General features: G+C 38.0%; 1 protein-coding gene across 2 annotated transcripts in view; it reads right to left on the reverse strand.

Moving 5' to 3' along the window:
• The window catches only part of ADCY2 (adenylate cyclase 2), a 205,666-nt gene that overhangs the window by 14,485 nt on the left and 167,064 nt on the right, over positions 1–24,117 (reverse strand). For both annotated transcript variants that reach the window (XM_035319663.1, XM_035319664.1), the window contains exons 17-20: positions 16,387–16,506; positions 11,981–12,165; positions 10,367–10,451; positions 2,896–3,054 (exon numbers count right to left, since the gene is read on the reverse strand). In XM_035319663.1, the coding sequence (XP_035175554.1) occupies positions 2,896–3,054; positions 10,367–10,451; positions 11,981–12,165; positions 16,387–16,506 (549 nt within the window). The remainder of the gene's footprint in view (positions 1–2,895; positions 3,055–10,366; positions 10,452–11,980; positions 12,166–16,386; positions 16,507–24,117) is intronic.

The raw sequence follows: 24,117 nt of genomic DNA on the forward strand, positions 1-24,117 counted from the left end.
AAAAAAAAAAAAAAAAAAAAAAAAAAAAAAAAAAAAAAACAGGAGCAGAAATTCAAATAAAAGTGCTGTTGTAACACAGAAAGGGTCAGTGTGCTCTGCTGTTGGCTGTCCATGCAGTGGGGACAAACAGCCTGTAAAAAAGGGTTGCATGCCTGAGTGTTACATTTACAAACCCAAATCTATAACCAGAGTTATTACTCCTTCCTCTCCTCCACCTCAAAAACAAATACACAAAGTTCTATGTGAACACCTGTCATGCTGAAGCTCAGCAGTGTCCCATTTGTTCTCCTTCCTCTCTTAACAAGGGGCAATATCCATCCCTACTAATGCTGTATAACACAGTACCAGCACAGAAACTACAAATGGCACTGTTTATAGCCACGAGTAGTAATTGTGGCTGTCACAATAAATGTCAAGCAATTTTAAGCAGGCATTCCCAGATAGTTTATTGCAATCATTCATAATAATAAAGGCTGTGGCAATCAGGTGTCTTAATTTTCCTATGAGTACTTCTCTTGAAAGAGTACTCTCCAAAATATTTAATCAGAAAATTAAATGCAGCACAGTTCCAGGAAGGAATGGCTTTATTTCAACAAAAATAACATCTTTCTCTTCCACAGTCAATCCTTTTTTTTTATTCTTCCTTTTATAACACCTGAGTTTCTGCTGCTGGGCTTTCATTATTGTCCCCTCTTCTTCTCCAGTGCTTAGAGACTTTCTCAGGATGAAGGATGCAAACTGGTCCCCATTCCACATGACTCGTGAAAAGCTACAGAGGTCGGCTTCTCTGGGGCATAATTTCTGCTGGCTCTGTCCGGCAGCTAATGAAGCAGGATTCCTCTTGCCAGGTATTCAGCTCAGTAATGTGCCTGCAAGTTAGCTTGCAGCACAAATGCTCCTGGCTACTTCTTAGTCATAGGGAAGCTGGATGCTAACAGCACGAAGGAGTAGGGTGCAGAGGTCAGTCACAGAAGATGCATCTAATCCTGGCCCCGTTTCCTGCTTTTCATTTTATATTTGTTGTTCTGTCTGTCACCTGGAAAGTACCCTATCTGGTTCCCAGCATACCGACTATAAGCAGAAACACAGTTCTGGAGGCTCTGACAGAGCAAGCAGACTTTTATTACATTTGCCTGCTTTGAAATAATTTTGCTTCTACCATATCATGTCAACATGTGTCCTGTTATAAAAAGACCTTTGTTGGTCTTTTAAAAGTACAGTCCCACTGCTCCCAGTTAGCATTCATCCACATTTTTTTCCCCTTTCATTCCTGCTGCATTCATTCAGCAGCATACTTAGTCTTCCCTTTCCTTCATACAACTGCATGCACAAAACTCTAGGAGGGCAAGCAGTATTCAGAAACAGACTACTCATCCATTAGGTTAATATTCATCTCAAAATCTTCAGTAGAAAAGAATATAGATGAACATACTAACATGACTGCTTGCCACTAGGGAAGACAGACAAATTTCAATTCACTATCTGATTATCTAAATATCCAAAGAAAGAAAGTAAAGGTTTGATCTGTTCCAACATATGTTTGAGTGTATAAACATACACATATACACAATGTCCTTCAAGGCTTGACACATCCTTGCATAAGCTGAAACAAATCTGAAGACATGCCAGATGCCTGTATTCCTGAACATTTCCAAGAAGTTGAAAGATTATTTCCTCTCTGAAAACTGTCTTGAAAGATAAACAATGCAGAAAAACAAGCAAACAACCAAAACCCCTCAAGATTGTTGGATTTTTACTTTTTTTTTTTTTTTTTTTTTTTTTTTTTGAGGGATGCCACTAAAATCATATCAAACCATTCTTTCTTCAGCTGACATGATAGACTGGAGAGATCAGCACACTACAATTTTTCATCTTCACCAAATTTACTAAAGCTCATTCCAACCCAAGAATCTTGAGGGGTGACAATATAAATCCAGCTGCCAATACAAGGGTGAGCAGATGGTGCTGCTCTGCTGGGGAGCTGAGATGGAATAGCACATAAATGAGAAAGCAGTCTCCTGACGATTTGCTGTGTTTAATGCCTGTGCTAAACTGGAGCCAAGCCAGCTTGGTTTTCAGCCAAGGTCTTCACTGGATTCAAAGGAACCCCACAGTAGTTTTCATTTGACATTAGCTACCAAATAAATATTTGCAGGTAATACTAAAGTACTGATAATAAAGTATGATATAGTACTGCTTAACGCAAACCACAGTGAAACCAAAGGGAAAACATCATCCATTTTGACTCAGGAGATCAAAATGAATCCCTAAAGCTGCCCTCTCCCCTCTTTTGTTGGTTTTGGAACTATTGATTTTTTTATGCAGTTCAAACAACTGCATTTAAGATCTCTAGAAACTGCTACTCTCTCTAAATATTTTTAATTTTTTCATCCTTCTTTTCTTTATTAAAACTATAAAGCAGTATTAGAAGCAGATCTGAACTGTGCTGAAGTCAACAAGGGTCTTTTGGATGATTTTTGTGGTGCTTGAATTAGGTCGATAAGCAGTGAGTAAACAGGTATTTCAGTGTTCAGAACCTTCTTCCAGAATTAAAATAGCCACTTTTTCAGGGAACATGTTTATTTTCACTTCAGTAAGCAAGGTCTCCAGTCACCAGAAGCAAATTCAAAACAAAGATGCAGCTCCACTCTAATCACAAAGAAAAAAGTACCTGAATGCATATTAATGCATATTAAAATAATTTCACATTTTTGACTTCAAGGTACTATGGTGCATTAAGTGCTATAACGTAAGCTTTTCAGAAGGTAAGGGGAAATGAAAATAACAGTAAATTATAATCTGACTGTATGGACCTACTGTTCGACTCAGCATTGAGTGGTATTTCCACAACATGCTGCCTTCATACAGAGCAGAGGATATATAGAGATGCCTCACCTCATTCTTCAGATTTCTTGCCAAGAAGTGTTCAGCTACATGGGCTGGAAGCACATTCTCCAGAAGCACACGATTTAGGTTCTCCATGGTTTCAATCTCCTCCCGCTCTTTTTTGAACTTGTTCTTCCACAGGAAGTCTAACCTACAGTAATATTCATTCTGTTACAAGAGGACACAGAGGTAAAGAAACAATAGGCATCTTGTCCTGCTGGAGTACAGGTTTAAGAGACAAAATAAGCACAGTACATCACTCCTACAAGGATATTATTTGTTCACTCAAGTACAATTCCAGATCCCACAGAAATCAACAACCAGGCACACAGAATGTGGCATACATTTCATTGAATTTATAACGGCTTCCCCCCCCCCCCCAAAAAAAAAGGCCTACAAAAAAGCCCAGGAATAAACAAAAAGTTGCAAGGTGCCCTAACCAACAGAAGATTTAGATATATACTTTCAGGCTCTGGTAGAAATTCATCCCACGAATGAAATATTGTTATGGAAACAATTTACAGTTTTGCAACTTAATATGATGTCTAAATTATCTGAAGTACGGAATTCCACTTACACTAGTGGACATTTCAGGAAGACCCTAACTTTTACCAACTTTAAGTTATGTTATGCAGCCAGTCTGGTAAAAATGAGGTAGTAGAGGAAAGATAGTGATATACTTTCAGTTCTTCATGAAACACATTTTCTTCTTCTAGTACACATACAGCAAAAGCTTTACTGGTTTTAGAATAACAAGGGAGTTTTAAATTGGAATTATTTGAAGATTATAAGAAATGGCCCGGTCAGCTGGTTGTTTGTTTTCTTTTTGTGTTTCAAAAATGATTACAATACTTTTATCCTTCTCTTCTTTTTGTACCTGAGTTTTCATTATATAGAAATGTATAAAATTCCTGGAATATTAGTATTTTTGAATACACAATTTCATTAAAAAGGTTTTGAAAAATGAATTAAATTGCATTTTTCCAGGGCCCTCTGTATTTCTTTTCAATAATGTCAATGCTTTGTGGTAAATTCTGTGGCATTATTTCTACATTAAAGACTCCACTGGACTATCTCATTTGAGTGGATATAAATCAAGAGCTATTTCAATGTAGTCCAATGGTTTAACACTACCCTGCAGCCTCAATGAAGATTAAGCTATTAACAAGGAGAACATGATTATGATCACAATCTTACATTAAAAAAAAAAAAAAATCTAGCCATTATTATTAGCAGTCAGTAACTGTTCACATAAAAACATGAGAGTAGTCCTTCTGATCGGATGTTTGCTGCCACTGCTCAAAATGATTCATAAATATTTTGTTGAGATCACAGCCAAAGACAAGTAGAAAGTTGAAATGAGATGGTATTAAAGTGATTTTGCAAGCTTTCAAAAAGCTATGAAGGTAAAAATTGGTGAAGCAAAAAATCCATCTTCTGAGAAACTGTAAGATGAAGAAACATTAAGAGAGAACCCATGCCTCCACTAAATGCATAGAGAGAAATGCAGTCAGGTTTCTTTAAATTGGTTGATGAGTTCTGGGTACTGTTTAGATATTTAATTAAAAATGTACCACGTGATGCAAAATACATGCAGTCATTTTTTCAGAACGTCTTTTTTATTCTTATATTAGTATTTATATGTTCAAGTTCCACACACATATGATAAACTTAAATGCCACCAACTGTATTCATGCAGCAAGAATCCAATAAACTGCCTTGATGCAGCAAAAATCCAATAAAATACTGGGATGCCAAAACTATTAGCATAAATTGTCAAAAGTAAACTGCAAGTCTGGCATAAAATCAAAATTAGGTATCCATACATTGTACCAACTGTATTGAAAACAAAAGGAACTAGATAAGCTGAAGTCTTCAAAATATTTTTTCTTTTTTAAGATCTAATATTAAACAAATAATTTATTTACTGTTTTATTATTTATTGAAATTTAGGCTGTGAAAAAATGGTAAAGAGAACTCAGAAATCATCAAAAAAGCAGAATGTACTCTACAATTTGTTTTGAAATTAAAAATGTCAAGGTATATTTCAAAATGCGTATTCAGACTTTTAAAAACATGTAAACACTACCTTAGTTCTTTAGAATTCCGGGGTTTTGATTGTATGATGTACTCAATTGAGTAGACCAATGTCATTAAAGACCCTGTTCAAACTTTATAGCCTTAAAGTCATCTGAAAACCAAGACTGCTTCCTAATTTACACGTTATCTACAAAACCTTTTCAACACATCACCATGAAAACAGCTCAGAATGGCTCTTGTACCACAGCAGGCACAGTATCATGGAGATACAAAAACTTGCCTTCTTCACCTTATTCTCTTTTACTTGACAGCAGTTCCCAGCTGGCGTGCATAGTGGAACACCCACGGAGGGGTGAAGGACACTGCACTCCTCTGGGCACTAGAGAGCAATTGGCTTCCTCCAGGACAAGACACTGCCATGCATCTGTGCAAGGCAACACCATTGACTTGAACCAGTTGGGGGTAACAAGAACCAATCCACGTCTCATTGCTTGACTGCACAATATATTATCTGTATTTTTAAATTCTAGTGCAACACTCACCTGGGTCTATTTTCAATATTTGCCTCAGAACGAGGAAACAAACTGAATGAACTTTCTCTCATCATAGCAGCAAAGTCACACAGAAAGTCAAGACAGGCAGCTCATGAGTCTTGCACGCTAATGCATTCAGCACAGGGGCAGAGTGATGGCAGCACTAAAGCGGATAAGATCACTGCACAGAAATTAAGTGGGGGTTTTCATTCAAGTGAGGAAGTTAAGGAGACTCGCTCCATCTCACAGCTATTACTTACAGACAGTGAGTCTGAGAAACTGCCTCAGCACAGAGCAGCAGCAGAAGATGCTCCTCAGAGCATATGAATAAACGTTCTGATGTTCTCAGAGCACATGAATAAATTGATCAACAAGAAGTCATCAGCACTAAAGTAACTGCAATGAAAAGCTGCTGGGCTGAAACTTGAGGTGGGTAGCCTTATTCAAAACAGCCACAGTGTTGGAGAACTGACAAATGGCAAGGATGTAATGCAAATCTTTGGAAAAGAACTGAGATGCCAGTGGGAACAATACAGCAAGATACTCTGGAAAAAGCTATGTTAAAGAAAAGAGCTATTGAGAGATATTAGCTATAGCTGATATAATGGGGAAGAGTTGATACTGCCTCTGTAAACATGCCTCCAACTCTTCAGCTACAAAGAAGCCAAATGGCATGTGAATCGCAGAATCACTGAATGGTTTGGGTTGGAAGGGACTTTAAGGATCACCCAGTTCCAACCCCCTGCCATGACCACCAGACCTGGTTGCCCAAAGTCCCATCCAGCCTGTTCTTGAGCATTTTCAGGGCTGGGGCATCCACAGCTTCTCTGGGCAGCCTGTGCCAGTGCCTCAGAACCCTCTGAGTGAAGAATTTCTTCCTAACCTCTAATCTAAATCTCACCTCTTTTAGTTTAAAACCATTCCCTCTTGTCCTATCATTATCTGCCTGAGTAAAAAGTTGTTCTCCATCTTCTTTATAAGCTTGAAAAAGTACTGTAAGGATGCAATGAGGCCTCCCCAGAGCTTTCTAGTCTTCAGGGTGAACATCCCCAGCTCCAGTGAATAGGAGTGAACTTTTAAGTAAGTGTTCATTAAGTTCTTTCAGAAAAGACTTTTCTAAAAGACTACATTACATAAGAAAAAAATAACCCTTTCATGGAATAAAAGCTGGCAAAAAACAGAAGAGAGACTACAAATAAGCAGTTTTCACAGAATAGGAAAGTTACTATAAACATCTGGGCAAAAGAACAGCCAGTGAATTTCAGTGTTTATAAGCCCAGTATAATAAATCATTGGAAAAATAAAGTATTTGCTCAACTCACAGAGTATATAAAGGTATACATAATATCAGATACAGATGAGAAAAAAAAAATCACATTGCTACATCAATATCAGTAATTCAAAATGGGTCATAAGAGAGACTTAATGCTCATCAGGGCTTAAATGTGAGCACACTCCATATAGAGACCAGCTAATGCCCACCTGCATTTTCCAGGCAATGCCTGAGCAGGGGTAGAGAGTTTGCATTCTCAATATATAGCCTGTGTGCTGCCAGACTGTTTCAGGAACTCTGATGGCATGCTTGCAGACTGGAATGTGTCATTCGATCTCTGTGCCAGGGAATGGTTCTAACTTACACGGCCATGACCATGGGAAAAAAGCAGTTCTGCTTTCTTCAACTTCACTTCATGCTGCTCATGCCCATCCTATGTTGATTCTTTTGGAACAAGCATGGATGCAGCCACACCATAAAACCAGATCAGGAAATGGATCTGGCTGAAAACCAACTATTTTTCCAGGGTTAATTTTTAAGCCAGATCAAGTCCCTGTTTTGGGCCACTGCACAGTGCTGCAGACAGCTGTGCCAGTACAAATGAGGACATACAAAGATAAGAATGAGTAGCTGAGGAAGGACTACGTCTTTCAGTAGGAATGTTGGTTATGCAGCTAAGAGTATTAGTTGAACCTGAGAGTTAAGTTTACTCATATAACATGTAATGATACACTAGCTCTGCCTCCCTCCAACCCCATTCGGCCAGAGGCATGCTCTCTCTCCTGCTTTTGGGTGAGCACAGGCATCTGTCTGGCCAGCAGTTGCAGGCTCACAGGGCTGGGCTTGCAAGCACTCATTTTTTTGTTTAGATGAAATTTCTCGTAATTCACTCTGGAGGCAGAGGAGCACCAGTGCAAAGAAAAGGGAAGTGGAAAGAACACTGTTTTCACAAGTGGCTATTGTCTTCAGAATTGTTAAAATAAGCAGATATTATGAAATGAGAAAGGCAAAATTATTAACTGCAAGGTCAAAAACATGTGATAGCAAACAGAAATGACTTGTATGTTACCCTCTGTGGAAGAGGGTGCTGGGGTAGGAAAAGGCTCAATCAGAAGAGCTACAGTGAGAGGAAGACTGCACTTGGCCATAAAAACATCTCTACTAAATCCATGGTTTTTGTTGTTCATGAGAGCTGGGAACATTATTTCCCAGGTTTCTTTGTCCTTGAGAACACAAGCTGCAACGTCAGAGACTGCTGTCATTTTGTGAAAAATGGTCTTTGAATCAACATTTCTGTTTGCCTAAGTAGATGCTGGTGAGTAATGTCGTACTGGGTTCCTCCAATTTCCATAAATACATTTGAGATGAGATGTCCAATATCTAGGGGAAAAGCATGCAGAATAAATGCCATTCATCATTTCTCCTGAAGGGGAGGTGCAAGAGTAGGTAACTATTAATGTGGAAATGTAGTGTAAGATTTTGCCAAATGCTGTGCGCTTTTTTGGGTATGGGAATTTTACTTATTCCTTATGATGAATTTGTGAAGGTTGAAAGGTTGTCTAAAACCTAAGAGGCAACATGAATAATAGAAAAAAAAAATCTATCCAAAAGCTTCCTATTTTTCTTATTTAACCGACTAATCTAAAAGATATCTTAAAGATGTTGCCTATCCTTATAAACACTGTCCCTGTTAAGCCTTTATACTATTACAGGGACAAAACAACTGTAGATATTATTAGGACTTCAGAACAGATAGAAAGCTAGAACTTCAGAACAGATAGAAAGCAACTTTCCATCACTGTCCAAATCAGCAGTGTGTCCGGTGAATGCACTTCTTGCCCCTTTTTTAATAATAGCAATAATAACAAAGCAAGCAAACAAAAAACAAACAAACAAACAAAAACACAGTAGATTGAAAAGTAGGCTTGAGAAGAACTGAACAGTGGGCAGCTTAATGCCAGAGGTTATGGCCCATGCCAGAAGCAGCAGAGAAACTGCTTGTTAGGAATTCCCTCCTCTAATCCCACTTCTTTTCACAGTAGGATTAGGACACGGACTTGGCAAAGATCCTGGCAAAGCAGGAAGGAAAATCAGGCTATTTGCAGGAAGGAGAGGCTTCCTCTTTCTCTGTTCTTATCTTCTTACTACCAGTCAGTGTCACTAGCAGGAACCTAAAATGGCAGATCTTAGGTCAGGTATGTATTAAAACTAGTTCATAATATTTTCTAGTTACCATTTAGACTTTGCTTGAGAATGTTTGAAAACACAGGGCTTTTTCCTCCTTTCTTTATAAGGGAGAATAAATTAATTGAAAAATCAAAGGCAGACTGAAGAGCCATGAGCAAACAGTATCATGATGAGCATCCTGAACCTACACCTCCGAAAACAAAGATTTTTGACATTAGAGTCTCATTTCTCAATAGGCATGACAGAGTACAACATGCCCACACTGCTGCAGTATGCAAAACAGTAACCTTCTTATTGACGTGACTGAGCCCACAAAGAAATACTCTCTTTGCTTACTGAAGATAATGCTCCTTTTCTATGTTTTCTTGATGTTGCACCCAACCCCTTTATTTGACACCTTGGGTGACAGGGACTCCCTGGTGCTCTGAGGCATTTATCCCCGTTTCTGACTGGAAGTAGCTGCGTTGCAGCCCTGCTCTCTGCTATTATCATCAAATGAGCCAAATCCAGTACGGTGCTGGTAGTAAGGTCGCTGATGATTTTTATTGAAACTCAAGAATGTTCCCCTACAGCAAAAACTGGAGAAGCTGCCAGAGAGGATTTTTTTATCTAGTAACCTGGAGGGCCAGCTTGGCAATTTAAATGACAGTCATTGTGTTCCGTGGAATTGTAATGTAAAGGAAAGATTTAAGGACAGTATGACACAAGATCCTTCCCAAGGATCCTACCGCAGGCTGTGGCTGTACAGGCTGCTCTTGAGACCTCACACGGATTGCCTCTTTTATCTCAGAGCCATGTCTTGTGCACTGTCTCATTCCTGGCATGATGAGCTCCTAGTCATGGATCAGAGACTGGCCTGAGGACCTGGAAAGAGAACTGCCCTGACCTCTACTCTCCAGTATAAGGGCATAAGACCACCCACATCATGTTGGTACTGGAAAAAGCACAACTGGGTAACGAAAAGAGGAGTTTCCTGTCGGTTAATAGTTTCAGTATAACTGTGGCCTCAGTATGTGGTACACTTCTGTGTGCATGCTACACTGTCTCTGTGTCTGCCTCAAACGGTAATAACTGTGAAGAAAATAGCTTGTAATTAAGTAACTAGGGAGACAGCAGATGGATGCAGACAGATGGGAGCACACTAGGAAGCTATGAGACAATATTGGTCAGCATGACAAGCAATAGTCACAGTGCACTATCAGTATAATGCCTACAGTCTTCACGACAGCTATTGTGGCATTACTGGTGAGCTGTAGGGATATGCTGGAAGGCATTAAAGGAAATGATAGCATTTTAGATGCTTCTGACACTCCGTTGCAAGGGTGTGGGGCAGAAAGGAATAAAGATGCTTGTTAGAAAATCTAAAAAATCCCCGAGAAGGTGGGAAGCTGCATGTGGAGGTGATATTGTGTCTACTGATGCAGATGAAAAGAACTGAGCATCTTACCTGTCTACCCAAAACCAGTAATGTGATGAAGAATATAAACAAAGAAACTGAGCCCATTGTCTTCAGGTCTTTTAGTACTCCAGGCCTATAAAATAAAAACGTAAGTAAAGCAAGCTGCTCAGAAATTAAAATAAAATTACTTTAGCACAAGAATATGGAAAAGACTGCAATTTACTTTCTGGTATGGAAATTAGGACCATTTAAATTTGATATTATTTATTACTTGATAAAATATTATTTTTATAATGAAATTTTAATCCTTCTACTACATTCTGTGCAAATGTGTCTACATTTTGAAGTCTATTACTACGATGAGGATTTATTAAAAATAATATCCTTCTTTGCTAACAAGTGGAGAGCACTTGCTGCTTATTCTACACAGGCAGATTAAAAAGAGATTTTTTGTGTAATGTAATACTTCCATAATGGAAAGTTTCACCTTGGATCCAAATAACGTGAACAAATGGAAACTGAGGCAACTAACTTCCAAGATAACTTTTCAACCCAGAATTACAGAAGGTACAAGATAGATCTTATATAGTTTATTAAAAATTCTGCTGTGGGAAAAGACACTAGAAGTAATGGGAAACAGTTTGCACTAGCACTCTGATACTAATGACACTGAAAGAAGAACCTTGGTGAGAGATTTAGGAAGGAAAAACCAACAGACACACAAGTTTAACTGGCAAAACCAAGTCTGCCAGAAGCACATAAATGTAACCTGTCACATGGTTCTCCATTCCATCACACAGATAACCTTTTCAATAAGGCAACAGAAATATAAATACTTCTTTCTGTTCATTTAATCTTTACACAAAAGCTCAAGGAAACAACATGCTTTCTGTTAATTCAGATCTCTTTCCACGGATGTCCTAAAGACCTGGCACAGTTCGAACAGAGGAAAAATGATACTGAAATTCTATGCTGAATATACAGACTTTGTGTTGTGGCATATGCGTTGTTTACTTATATGAGAGAATCACTTCTTTGTTTTAAAGATGAGGTAGAAATTGCATGTGTCAAAAAAACCTTTTATACAGCAATAAATCAAATTCAAGTCATAATTTTGGTCTTCCATAGTATCACCTATAACAAAGACTTCAGAAGCCTCACTGAAAATTTACCATATTAATTTACATGTGCAGCAAAAAAGCATACAAACTATAGGTTTACTGCTTTTTGTTTTTTTTTTTTTGTTTGTTTGTTTGTTTGTTTTTCAATATCAAAGACTGCATTTCTAAAGTAATAAGACAATATATTAGTTCTGGAAAGGTTGATTTTCTTTGGCTTGCAGCAAATATGCTTTAAGAGCTTTAACGACATTCAAACCCACATCTCCCTAATACCCCTTCCTACAAAGATGCAAATTAATCCATACTGTACTTCCTATAGTATGTGATACATGCACCTTGCCCAGACTTGTTTATTTTATTCTAATGCTCTTGGGCAAAACATTAAATCACGTATTAACAGCAACACAATAATGATTTTAGATTGTGACTTGTAGAACATATAGCCAAATACATAGAAGAAAAATTGTTCATTGACTTAAGAACTTCCATTGCTGGTATTTCATTAACATTCATTTCTGAAGGACTGGAATCATCAGCCTACCTTTTTAGAGGTGCCATTGCGTACATAAATTTGCTGTAGTCATCCAGCATGGGCCCATGAGTGTGCAGAAGGATAACATTGTAGCTCACCAATGCAATCAACATTATCACCATTTTCAACTCATAATTTATCCTCAGGAAAACGGAACAGGAAATGAGCCCTAATATGCAGCTGTATATAAAATACTGGCAAAGGAAAATAAAGTGGTAAATATTTAAAATCGGCTGTTGAGTAGGCAATCACACATAATGAAGTGCCTAGACTAGTTTAAAAAATATATTAACTGACCACTTAAGCATGCTATCTATCACAATGTGTAAATAATCATAGTACATGGGACATTGTGGTTTATAGATGGTCAATAAAAATCAGATATTGGTATTTCATAAAATAGACCCCTTTTCTCATTAGGCTCAAATTCACTCTAAACTCGGGAGAATCCAGATTATGCTCCTGATTTATGCTTACTAATTTTCGCTCTTTGTCACTTTTGATTTATTCATCTGTGTATCAGTAAGTGCCTGTGTGTGGGACACCACTGCTGGTGTGGAAGTCTCCTGCAAGAGGCTACTGCCAGCATAATGACAGATTTACTCCTGTGCCTCTGTATGGTTTACACTTATGCTTGAATACAATAATTACCCTCTATGTATTGCTGAACATACGGGAAGATCAAAGTCAAAATGCTTGAAAATCTGTAAAACAATTTAATTGCCCATTTTTGCAGTATTTGTAAACTGTTGCAATATACACAGATGTTATGAACTTCACAGATACACAGTTGTACAGACTCTTGAAATATGATTAAGAAATGAAGAATATAGGGTGATAAACATGGCCTATGAATAATATACCTATTAAAAATTCTTTATGTCAAATCCTCTTGACTTATGACTACTTAAGGATACATTCAATTGTTAAAAAAAGCCTTTTCTTTCCTATGTCATATTTATAAAAAAAATATGTATGGCTGAAGTTGCTTTCCTGGAAAAAAAGAAGATTTTCTCTTAATATTCTCTGGAAATGGATTACAGCATCAAAATCAATGCTAAAACAGAAATAATACAGTCCCACTAGAATCATTATCTTGGTCCTCAACATGGAGCACACCTTTGCCAAAGATTGTTCCTGAAAATTACAGTCCTGCATCTTGTAAGGAAATTATCTTTTCTTAAACTACAAAGCATTCTATTTCTAGTTATGTTATTTTCAGACTACTGTTGATTTGTTGATAACAGTACTTTTGACATAACCTGAATCACTGTATACTAATTCTGGAGGATCACTAAGAGTAATTTTCTCAGTGCCCATCAGACAGAATTGATCCGCCATATAAATCTTTGCTATTATTATAATTTCCTTGCAGATATGCTTGAAGTAATAGAAAGAAATGTTCTTCAGAAACAAGAAAAATAAAATTTCTCCTATGGTTGTGTTCCACAGGAGGTCACACTATATTTTCAGAATTTAGCATTTTATAAAAGTAACAGCATCCATTTTATATTCTATAGGGCAACCAACTTGTGAAACTACTTTGCCATCGAAAAAAGCAAACAAAAGGCAGTCTCAAACCTACAGTTTAATGGGGACCAAGAAATTTAGTATTCCAAGTGGAATAAAATCCCTCTTAGTGTTCCATAGGAATACATAGACCAAACTGAAAATTTCAGTAAAGATTTCAGATGTGGGTAGACTGGATGATAGAACAGGGGCACAGGCATACATTTAAGAACATCAGCTCTGATATTGTGTATTGCAATGTAAGACTCTAGTAAGCACCAAACCCCATGCAACGCCACAGGCTTGGGGCAGAGTGGCTGGAAAGCTGTGCAGAGGAAAAGGGTCTGGGGGTGTTGGCTGACACTTGCCTGAACATGAGCCGGCAGTGTGCCCAGCTGGCCAAGAAGGCCAATGGCATCCTGGCTTGTATCAGGAATAGTGTAGCCAGCAGGACCAGGGAAGTGATTGTCCCCCTGTACTCAGCTCTGGTGAGGCCGCACCTCGAGCACTGTGTTCAGTTTTGGTCCTCTCACTACACGAAGAACATCGAGGCCCTGAAGCGTGTCCAGAGCAGGGCTCAGGAGCTGGTGCAGGGCCTGGAACACAAGTCCTGTGAGGAGCGGCTGAGGGAACTGGGGTTGTTTGGTCTGGAGAAGAGGAGGCTCAGGGGAGACCTTATTGCTCTCTACAACTACCTGAAAAGAAGCTGTGGGGAGCTGGGGGTCAGCCTTTTCTCACAGGTAACTAGTGATAGGACTAGAGGGAATGGCCTCAAGTTGCCCAAGGGGAGGTTCAGGTTTTCTGAGAAAAGTTATTTAGGGTTAGAGGAGGAAGAGAACAATTCAATATGCTTCCAAATGAACTATATGCTAGTGGGGCTGAAATAATTCAAAAATCTGTTATTCACTAATTTTAGATTATGTCATCAACTGATCTGTCAGCTCCAATATTATAAATCACAGGATGTTTATCTACATGAGTAATGCTTAAAGGTAAGACAGATAAAAGGGGCCGATATCCAATTTAAGGAAACAAGCATTCATCAGCCTAAATGCTCAATATCTCATTCAGTAAAATGAGAAGAATTTTATTTTCAGGTTTTTAGAAAACTTTCTAAGGATAAGAAGTAACTCAGGAGTTTGCAGCTTTTTCAAGCTAGAACTTCTGCAATGCCTTAGGATGAAAATAATGTGCATTTGAGAGCTGTTTAATCAACAAAACAAGGGAAAAAGAATTTAAAATACTTTTGCCAATCTAAACTTTTAATTATTATCAGAAATGACATTTTAAAATAATTGTTGTGCCACTTTATCAAAGACAAAGTTTCTTTGATGAAAGAATGAATTTTAATAGTTTCAAACTTATAAATCATTAATTGTTCTAAATGTGCTAGTCAGAGGAAGAGCTGACAAGCATCTTAGTTAAAGATGAAAACACAGGAAAAAGTCACACCAAGATATTTTTTTTTAGGGTTGAATCTAAAAATAGATATAATTCATGAAAAATGTATCATCCAGATGCTTGTTGGAGAACTTAATAATAACAAAGCAAACACCATCTTTCAAGTAAGATAAAAAGGGGACCCAAGAACTGGCTAATTAAATATATATATATATATATATATATATATGCTTAGGAACAATTTATTTCTAAGTGCTTGTGAGTATGTCCATGTATAGAGTCTGGAAGAAGGACTGCATTATCTCTTTGACAACAAGGAAAACTTAATGTCAGGGCCAAGCGGGAACATAGGCAGATCAGTACCAAGTTTAATTTACTTAATTTGAAAATGAGAAATAGAAACTTGTGCTCTACTGTCACATTATCAAAGAGATGCTGGAAGTTTGTAAGTGCTACAGTTAGCTCAATTATTGTTTTTTTGTTTTCCAGAAGAGTTCTATACCCAATTAACATCTTGCTTTGGGGTATGTCTAGGAGTGTTTATCTTGACATAGCCAATAGTTATTTCATGTAACCTGGTCTGGTGGGAGGTGTCCCTGCCCATGGCAGGGGCTTGGAACTGGGTGATCTTTAAGGTCCCTTCCAAACCAAGCCATTAGTTGATTCTGTGATTCTCTAACTTTATGGAAACCAGCACACACCACTGTGGTCCTGGTGCCACCAATTCTACATACAGACAAAATAATTTCCCTTCTCCTCTTGCTGCCTCCTGCTTTTTCATCCAAAGCCTGCTGACCTATTTTGGCACAGTATGTAGCTTGTTATGTTCAGTTGCCGGTCTTTTGTAATCCCTCTAAGAATTGTTGCTTTGTAGGAAACAGATCCCATTTTTTGTAGGAATGTCCTCCCTCCTCTTGCATGTGCCATTGTGCTTTTGTTCACACTAAGACATCTTATTCAAATCAATTCAGATCTTTTTTACACTGTTTACCTGGTGGTATATGAATGCTGTATTTCCTCCCTCCCACCCTGCCTCTTAATCAAATACGCATTAATGACAGAAGTCTGCTGATCACAGATTTCAATTTTACAATCAGGTGAACAATGAAAATGGTGAATATTTTCAGGCCTACCACTGTTGCTTGTGAACCATGTCTCCAGGCCAACCTTGTTCTCTCACTGACAGGCATTTGGACCTTGCTCAGTGCAGTCTGTTTTACAGCCACTGTGTGTTCTCCTGACATCTCACAACACCTTCTGGTTAGGATGAGTGAGCTACAGTTCTCATCAGGCTGTTTCCTGCATTTTAACCTGACATTCACTAAAACACCTGTTTTCAGAAGTACTAACCGCCTTTATGTTCCCACTTCCTTTCAAGGCAGTTGCTAAAACAAGCCTTTGAAGCAGTCTTAAGAAGTGGTTGCTGTTTAACTTCCAAGAGATCCAGAGACATTCAATTTAGAATAATAGTTGTAAACAAACAAAGAAATGTAAAATGAACTTACCGGTAGGAAAAAACAGTTGTTTTGTATACACCACCGTGTCTGATTACTCAAATTAGGAAAACTTGTATTTGATGAATTAAGAACTGGGGGAAAAGCTTTCACAGCGTTATCCAGGAAAAACTAGAGAAAAACAACATGTAATCCATTAGCTTGTCAGCTGGTTAAGGTCAAAATAGAGAAGAGGAATGGAGAAGTGGAAAAAGCCTTGCCAGTAATTATTTAACTGTGGTATTTTGCTGCAAATTGAAATAGTATAGGGAAAATGGCATCACTTCGATTACATGTTCCTGCATGCTTCAGACAAAAACAACTTTATAAACCTCCACAAGACACATTTGAATAAAAGACAAAAAGCTCTTTGTTATGTTACCTGCATATATCTGAAACTCACACAAGAGAGAGACAATGATAAAATAAATTCAATATGAATAACTTTTGGTTTTACCTCAGCTGAACCTCCTATTTAAATATAGGAAGAAATAAAGAAAGAAGTATTTACTAAAGTTGATTTACACAGGTGTAATCCTCATACTAATGATGAAAACAAAATTGGTACAAGTCCTACTGAAACAGATGAGACGAACCAGTATCTCCTAGAGCATCAGATTCTGGCAGCTGATCTCACAAGCAGAGTACCACCATTATGCAGTACCCCTTGATGTACTCTTCAAGTGAGCTCTCAATGAGTTATATTTCTCCAACAACACTAATTCCACTGCTTTGAACCTCAACACATAAACCATTTCAAAGTTCAACATCTTCATTTTATTTATGACCAGTTCCTACATCCCTGTTCTTGTACTAATCTCACCCTTTAGCTTCCAGATAGCTCCTTTATCTCAGCCTTCATTATGCTCAGTAATCTATGCATTTACAGCTTCTTCCAAGAAAACATGTTCTTCATTCCCCTGATCATTCTAGTAGTCACCATCTGTACACACCTCTTTCAATTTAACCTTCTGGGTGACCAAAACTGCAAACACACTTCCCAGATTTTGAGTACTGCAATAACATTAATATTAATTCTGCAGAAAATATGTTTTCATACATCCTAGAGAAACAACTCCCTTGCTTACCACTACAAAACATTGTAGATAAAAACATCTACATTGACATAATCACAGACACTAACATTATGCTCAGCAAACATGAGGTAGTATTCCTCCACTGAGGCTCACTTGGGTAAATTTCATTTATACTTACCATGACTCAAGAGCAGTCAATGGATGGTTACTGTGATTCAGTTGAGTTGTCATTAAATTCACATGACTAGTCAAAATACTCAATGCATCTCCATTTGATGAGCCTCCAACTTACATCAGAATTTCTTGTTCCTAGTCTGTCGGACCAACCATAATCTTGCACGCTGTACTACTGAATTTCATCCTAGTTCTTTTATCTCTTTAGCCGACTTCTGCCTTTCCTTCTCAGACTTTCCTTCACAGAGACATTGCCTGCCACCTTAATCCTATCAGCAAATACCACTGTCACTCTCATACACTGTATATGAAAATCCGGACCTGGCTGACCATTGCAGATCTTCACGGGTTGCCTCCCTCTCACCCGTTGTTCTCTGCACATATCCAGTTTGTAATCCACCTCTGAATTATTTCCCAACCCCCATCTTCTGCAGTTTACCTGCTGTACCAGAGGAAAACTGCTCAATTCACTCAGATTAATCCATTCTACATCAAAACGGTTATTTTACTAACTAACACCAGATTGAGTCAGCCACAGCTCTGCATAGCCAAGTCTTGAACACTTCCAAGGATACAGACTCCACAATCTCCCTTGGCAACATGTGCCAGCCCTGTGCTACATGTACAGTGACTTTTGTTTTTAAAGACTATCCAACCTCCCAAGCCACCACCTGCAGTCAGCACTCCTTGATACATTTTGTGGTGCTATTGAGAAGAGTTGGAAACCTTTATCTCTGAAACACCCCCTCCACAGATGCAGGACCAGCTGTGCACCAGAGGAGGTAATCGATACGCCAGCTGTTATGAAGGCTTCTTTACAAGGAACTGGCACTCCCTCTGATCATCTTCCTTCACTATCATGCTTCTCTGTCTATTTACGTGTAACTACACATAACTAACCAGTAGAGAACTATTCATTCAGGTGCTGTATCAGTAATATAACAGATAAAACGCAAACCCAAAGCCTAAAAAATGTTAATAAGCACCTAGAAATTTTAAAATGTTCTTCACTAACTAATCCCAAGGATCTCTAATCATACACACATGTGGAGGTGTATGCAGATCTACACCTTCTCACAGGAGGAGTGGGTTAAATGCACACATGCTCTGATGGGAGCATGAGGCATTCTACGCGCAAACCCCTCATGTACAGAGATGTGGGTGCTACAGCTTTACGTGTAGCTGCTCTCCACAATCTTCTGATGTGCATGAGGGTGAGAAAGTACCCCACAAGTTCATGCATACAGACATACCCGAGGTGTGGGTAAGAGTGGTGACTTCTAGCAGTGTCAAACCAGGTTTTGATTGTTGCTGTTTCCACTCCAAGAATTCTCATGCTTCTCCCCTGCTTGTTTTCAGCCTAATTCCTTCTCTAGTTCAAAATTCCTTCTGGAGCCCCGTGGTTACTGTTTAACCCAGCTGATGCTTGTTATCCTTTTTAACATGACCACTTTTGGGCAAAGGTCCTACAGACTGCTCTAATTTAATCCCTTTCCTCACCTCCAACAATTTACATAGGCATCCTCATCTTAATAGGTGCCCTTACCCAGGTCATTTGCCAAGGGTGGACAATGAATCCTGCTAATAGTATGTTTAACCTTTTTTGCAAACATGAAATAATTGCATTTAGTTTCAGAATCCCATCCCAGGTATGCCCACAGAGCAAAAGATTACATACCATGAGCATCTGCAACATAATCATATTATATATGCATAAATGTGTGTGCATATATATATTAATATATTAATTTCTATTAAGGCATTTTACTCTTGTTCTGAGTTTTGGTACAGGGCATTTCTGACCTATGAATGTATACAGAGAATGTTATATGAAAGGTGGTGTATATATGAATACATAAATAAGCATAGAAAGGAATAAAAAGGATATGAAAGTGTTGTCTTCTCCCATGAGCCAAACAACACTTATTTCTGAATGATGTGTTTGTACTTGTCTTTCTTGTCTCTCATCAGTTATCTACATCTGGTATCACGCTTTGGAGATATATATTGTTCTTCAACATAGTATTTTTTTGTAAGAGACAGCTCAGTCCTACTAAGCAGTCACACCTACTCAAATGACTCAAATGAAAGCAATATTTTTTATGAATACCAATGTTTGGCAGGGAACATCTGAGCACACTACCATTAAATTTTCATTTTAACTTCATATATTTTAGCAGCTTTTTCTTCTCTTGTGTTTGTATAATCTTCAATCTTCAGTTGTGAATTTTTTGTCTCACATGATGAAAATACCTGCTGTGCTGCTATGTCTTTCAATAGGAACCATGTGGTAAAAGATCCTCCCCTGATCACAGAATAAGTATGTTAGTGCATCTCTCTTGTTATCTAACCAGGAATCTGCACAAGACTAACACATTCATTTTCTTACTAAAAACAAGGTCAACCTTTTCACCAAGGTACTTTAAACACTTCCGCATAATCCACCAGGCACCAGAACCAAGGCTTCACAACGAATGTGGTCTGATAGTCTGTAAACATGGCCAAGTTGAATGGGTTGTATCTCACCTTACTAAGCAAGTAGGCTTGCTGATTTCCAGGTTAATGCACATAAAATAGCATCCTATTAAGAAGAAGGAAAGGTGGCAGAATTTAGTATTAGAGTGCACTAATCAAAATGCACTCTGAATTAAACAATTATGGAATAAAAAGTAAGATGTGTAAACTTTTAAGAGTTACTGTGTGAATGGGTTGGCCCTGAGACAGGTGGGCAGGAGGGAGAGAGGTGGGAAATAGGCCTGCATTGACCTACTGAATCATATGGTGAAGAAGATGTAAAATTAATTGATCTGAGTATCTACCAGTTAGTCCAACTGTGGTCACAAACCTGCAGTAGCATGATGTCATGCTGCATCCATCTGTGAGGACAAATGTTACAATCAGTTTCTGTGCAAATCAGAACCGTAAGAAAAGTGGTTTTGCAGGCCAGCAAGAACAAAGAACAAAGGTAAGCTGTGCATGAAGGAGCTTCTCCAGGATCAGCAGTTCCAGAGCAGAGATGTACTTAATCAATTGAAATACTTAAGCAGCAAAAACAAAGGTCTGACAGCACATCTAAATTTACAGCTTAAGTTTAATTTGACCCCGTCACTATTTTCTCTTCTTTATTAAACAAAATTACACTGGAAGTGGACATGTGAGAACTATAAAGAAAAGTATAAAAAGATCTTTGTCATTCTCCTTCTCTCTCCCCACTATGTCCTTACCTCATATGAATATGCCGCTCTACTTTAAATTATTTTTCTGCCATTACATAAGAGCTATGCAATTTTCTCAAGACATAATGATCTACAGCTTTTATAATACTGTTGTAAACAAAGTCCATGTCTATTCTCTTGTTCAGCAAAGATAGAGTGAGAAAAGCATACTTTTAAAGTATGGCAGAAGCACTCATGCCTGGTATTACTGGTTGAACTAGAAGATTTGCGTTTTCCTTAAAACAAACAGAAAAATGAATTAATGATGCAGCATCACTCTTTTGTTTGAAGCTCTGAGGCAAACCTGCAGGACTTCTCTTGTTCATTTCTTCTTTTTCTACCAACTCTACAAATATCCACATGGCTCGAGAGAACTTCTGCTCAAAACACGTATCACCACTTCATTTGAAAATGCCAGTTGGTCCAGCAGCTGAGTCACCAGATCCCCACAGGAATGGCAAAAAAAAAATAAAAAATAATAATATGGAGAATCCCAAATTCTGCTAGCATTCCTCTTCGTCATGAACTTATAAGCAGAAGCCTTTGGAGCTCCTGGAATGCTAAATACTTACTGAAGTTGTTCCATAATTTTATTTCATACAGAAGCTCGTGTGTCAAGAAAAAAGGCATACCTATTTAAGCATCTCTGTGTATTCAGGTCCCAGCCTCTATACAGAGGCATTGGCAAGCAACTGCCTTCTTCAAAGGTCCCAGGAGCACTCCATAAGAAAGGCAAGGAGCCTGCTATGCCTTTACAGACTCAGATACCGTCAGGTGTGCTGTTTTCTCTTTATGTCAGTTCATTTGTGGAGCGAATGAATGTGTAACAGCATGCCTCTCTCTCTCCCTGCCGAGTTGCAAGACACCAGAACTGTTGTATCTCTGCTAGTCCACTGTGCCTAGACTGATACTGATTTTTTAAAAGTTCTTAAATTCTGCCTGTAAGGTGGAACAGCTTTGTGGTGAAGCCCTGCATGCACCACTTAAGTGACATAACTCCAGCAGGGCATTACCTTTTCTCCCCACAGCTCCTAGGCCAGATCAACCTCTAGGCAGTGTCCATTTATTCTTTAAAGGAATATATCAGGCACCCTCCAAAGCAAGGTCTCCAATGTGTTGGGCACTGGAGGGACATGTAATCAGAATGAATCTGCCAGAAAACCTTGCTTATTTAAAATATAGCACTGAGCGAGGTCAGCAACTGTATTAACAGAGTTAGCTACACCAAAAGGTGTATTAAAGAAACCAACTTTGTACTATGAGAATAGAAGCAAGTTTGCTCAATTATTTGTCATTGTTAAAACACAGCCATAGGTAGAGGGAAAACAATATATGGCCAATGGTTGCTCCTGTGCTTACAGACATGAGTTAAACAATGGAGCAAATACTCAAACCTGTCAATCTTTGTATTTTGAAAGACAAGGTTTTTTAAGAGAAAATACTGCAGTAGTTCAAAATTCACTGGATGAAAGACAGAAAAGCAAGTAACATCCCGACTCTGCATGCTGGTAGTTAGGGCACCTTCCTGAGACACTACAGCCCTGAGATCCCGTTGCTGTACCAGGATTCATTCATGCATTTGATGCAGAAGTCACTGAAACAAAGTGCTATTCCACGGATCTTTCAGCAAACCACATTCCCCCAGATCACACAAACACCAGTGTGATGGGGCATAATCATCTGATGTATCGTCTACAGCCATGCATTCAGCTCCCACAAATCGACCCACGGCAGTCACACCGTCCTGCTGTTGCTCTGCGGTGTCTGTATTGTTCCCTGCAATATATTTCCTCATGTTCCCTGTAATGCAGGTCAACATCATAAAAAGAGTCTTCCTCAGCCATTGATTACTGTTCTATTTTATATATGGCACCAAATCTAACGCTCAATGGAGGCAGCATTAGTCATCCTCTGCCTGTAGCTAAGAGGTACTCGATACTTTGTGTCACATTAGCTGTTTTTAACTTCACTCCACTGATCATGACTATATACCCCCTTAAGACTACATTCAGATGTCTGCTAAAACAGCTCATTTGAAATCAAATTGCAGCCCCACTCTATTCTAATGTCCCTTGACCATAAAGATTGAGTTTTATTTGACATTTTGGTCTTAATTATGATTTATTAGGTGTGGGATGGTTAGACACTTTTTATCTCCATTAAATCTTAATGGCTACATTTTGCCTTTTCCTACTGAAAGAGTTCATGGAAATAAATGCAGTTAATGGACTCTGCTATTAAGTACATGTTGCTTGGAGATATAATAATGATACTTCTGAGTCTCTCCCACAATTTGCTATTAATATTAAGGAAATGCAAATTTCACAATCACATTTAAAGTCATTTTTGCTAGTCAAACTATTAAGGTTTAGTTTCAAGGTGGGAATTGTACTTAAAATTATCATCTCATGAATATCATGGAACATGATTATTTGTAATAGTGCAGTTATTACTGATAAGGCACAAAGACTTTAAAATACAGCATATTAAGTTTCATTGTAACATTCAGTCCACATAAAAATGGACTTGAACCAATAAAATTAAAAACATTTTCCTAAAAGTGATGTAGTGAACTACTGCTTTTTTGCTAACATATCTTTTACTAGTTGAAGGCCAAATTTTCAGCAAACTGTACACAGTAGTAGAATTTCAGTCTAAGGAAAGAACAGTTGCTGACTGTATCTTCTTTTGCACTTTTTAACTTTTTAAAATTTTAAAATAACCATATGCTTGCATGACCTCTAACTCAAAATATAGTTTACCATCAAGTAGGTTATTGAATTTCTTTGTATACATTTCTTTAATTTAGTTCAAAATAGGAGAAACTGTCTAATCTGACCTCAATTTTACAAGCCACACCATCTCTATGTTTCGTCCTGTAGCATTCCCAGTTAACATTTCCTTGTTTAAACTTTCATAAAGGCATATAGTCTTGAGCTGAAAACAAGAAGCGATGGAGTATCAATAATTTTTCTGAACAACTTTCTCTCATTGCTAACTGTCTTCACTGTTGAAATTTAGCCTAATTTCTCATCTTCCAGTCACTGCTTCTTTGAGTCTTTCTCTATGAACTTTATATATAAAATTAAATTAGCTGAATTTTAAATTCCTAAACACATAATTGTTTTTGAGTCTATCTTCTCTCTTTAAAAATGGATGAGAAAGTAAGAAAAATATCTCCTGAAAAGAAAGCCAACAAAAGCAAGATTAGGATCGTTTAATAGAGAAGAACTGAGGTAAACCTCTACCACAAATGTCAAGTGTCCACATTTAAAAGCCCACATTATATCATTACATCATTCTGACAGGTTTAGTAC

The sequence above is a fragment of the Oxyura jamaicensis genome, chromosome 2, assembly GCF_011077185.1.
Source record: "Oxyura jamaicensis isolate SHBP4307 breed ruddy duck chromosome 2, BPBGC_Ojam_1.0, whole genome shotgun sequence".
NCBI classification, from domain to species: domain Eukaryota; kingdom Metazoa; phylum Chordata; class Aves; order Anseriformes; family Anatidae; genus Oxyura; species Oxyura jamaicensis.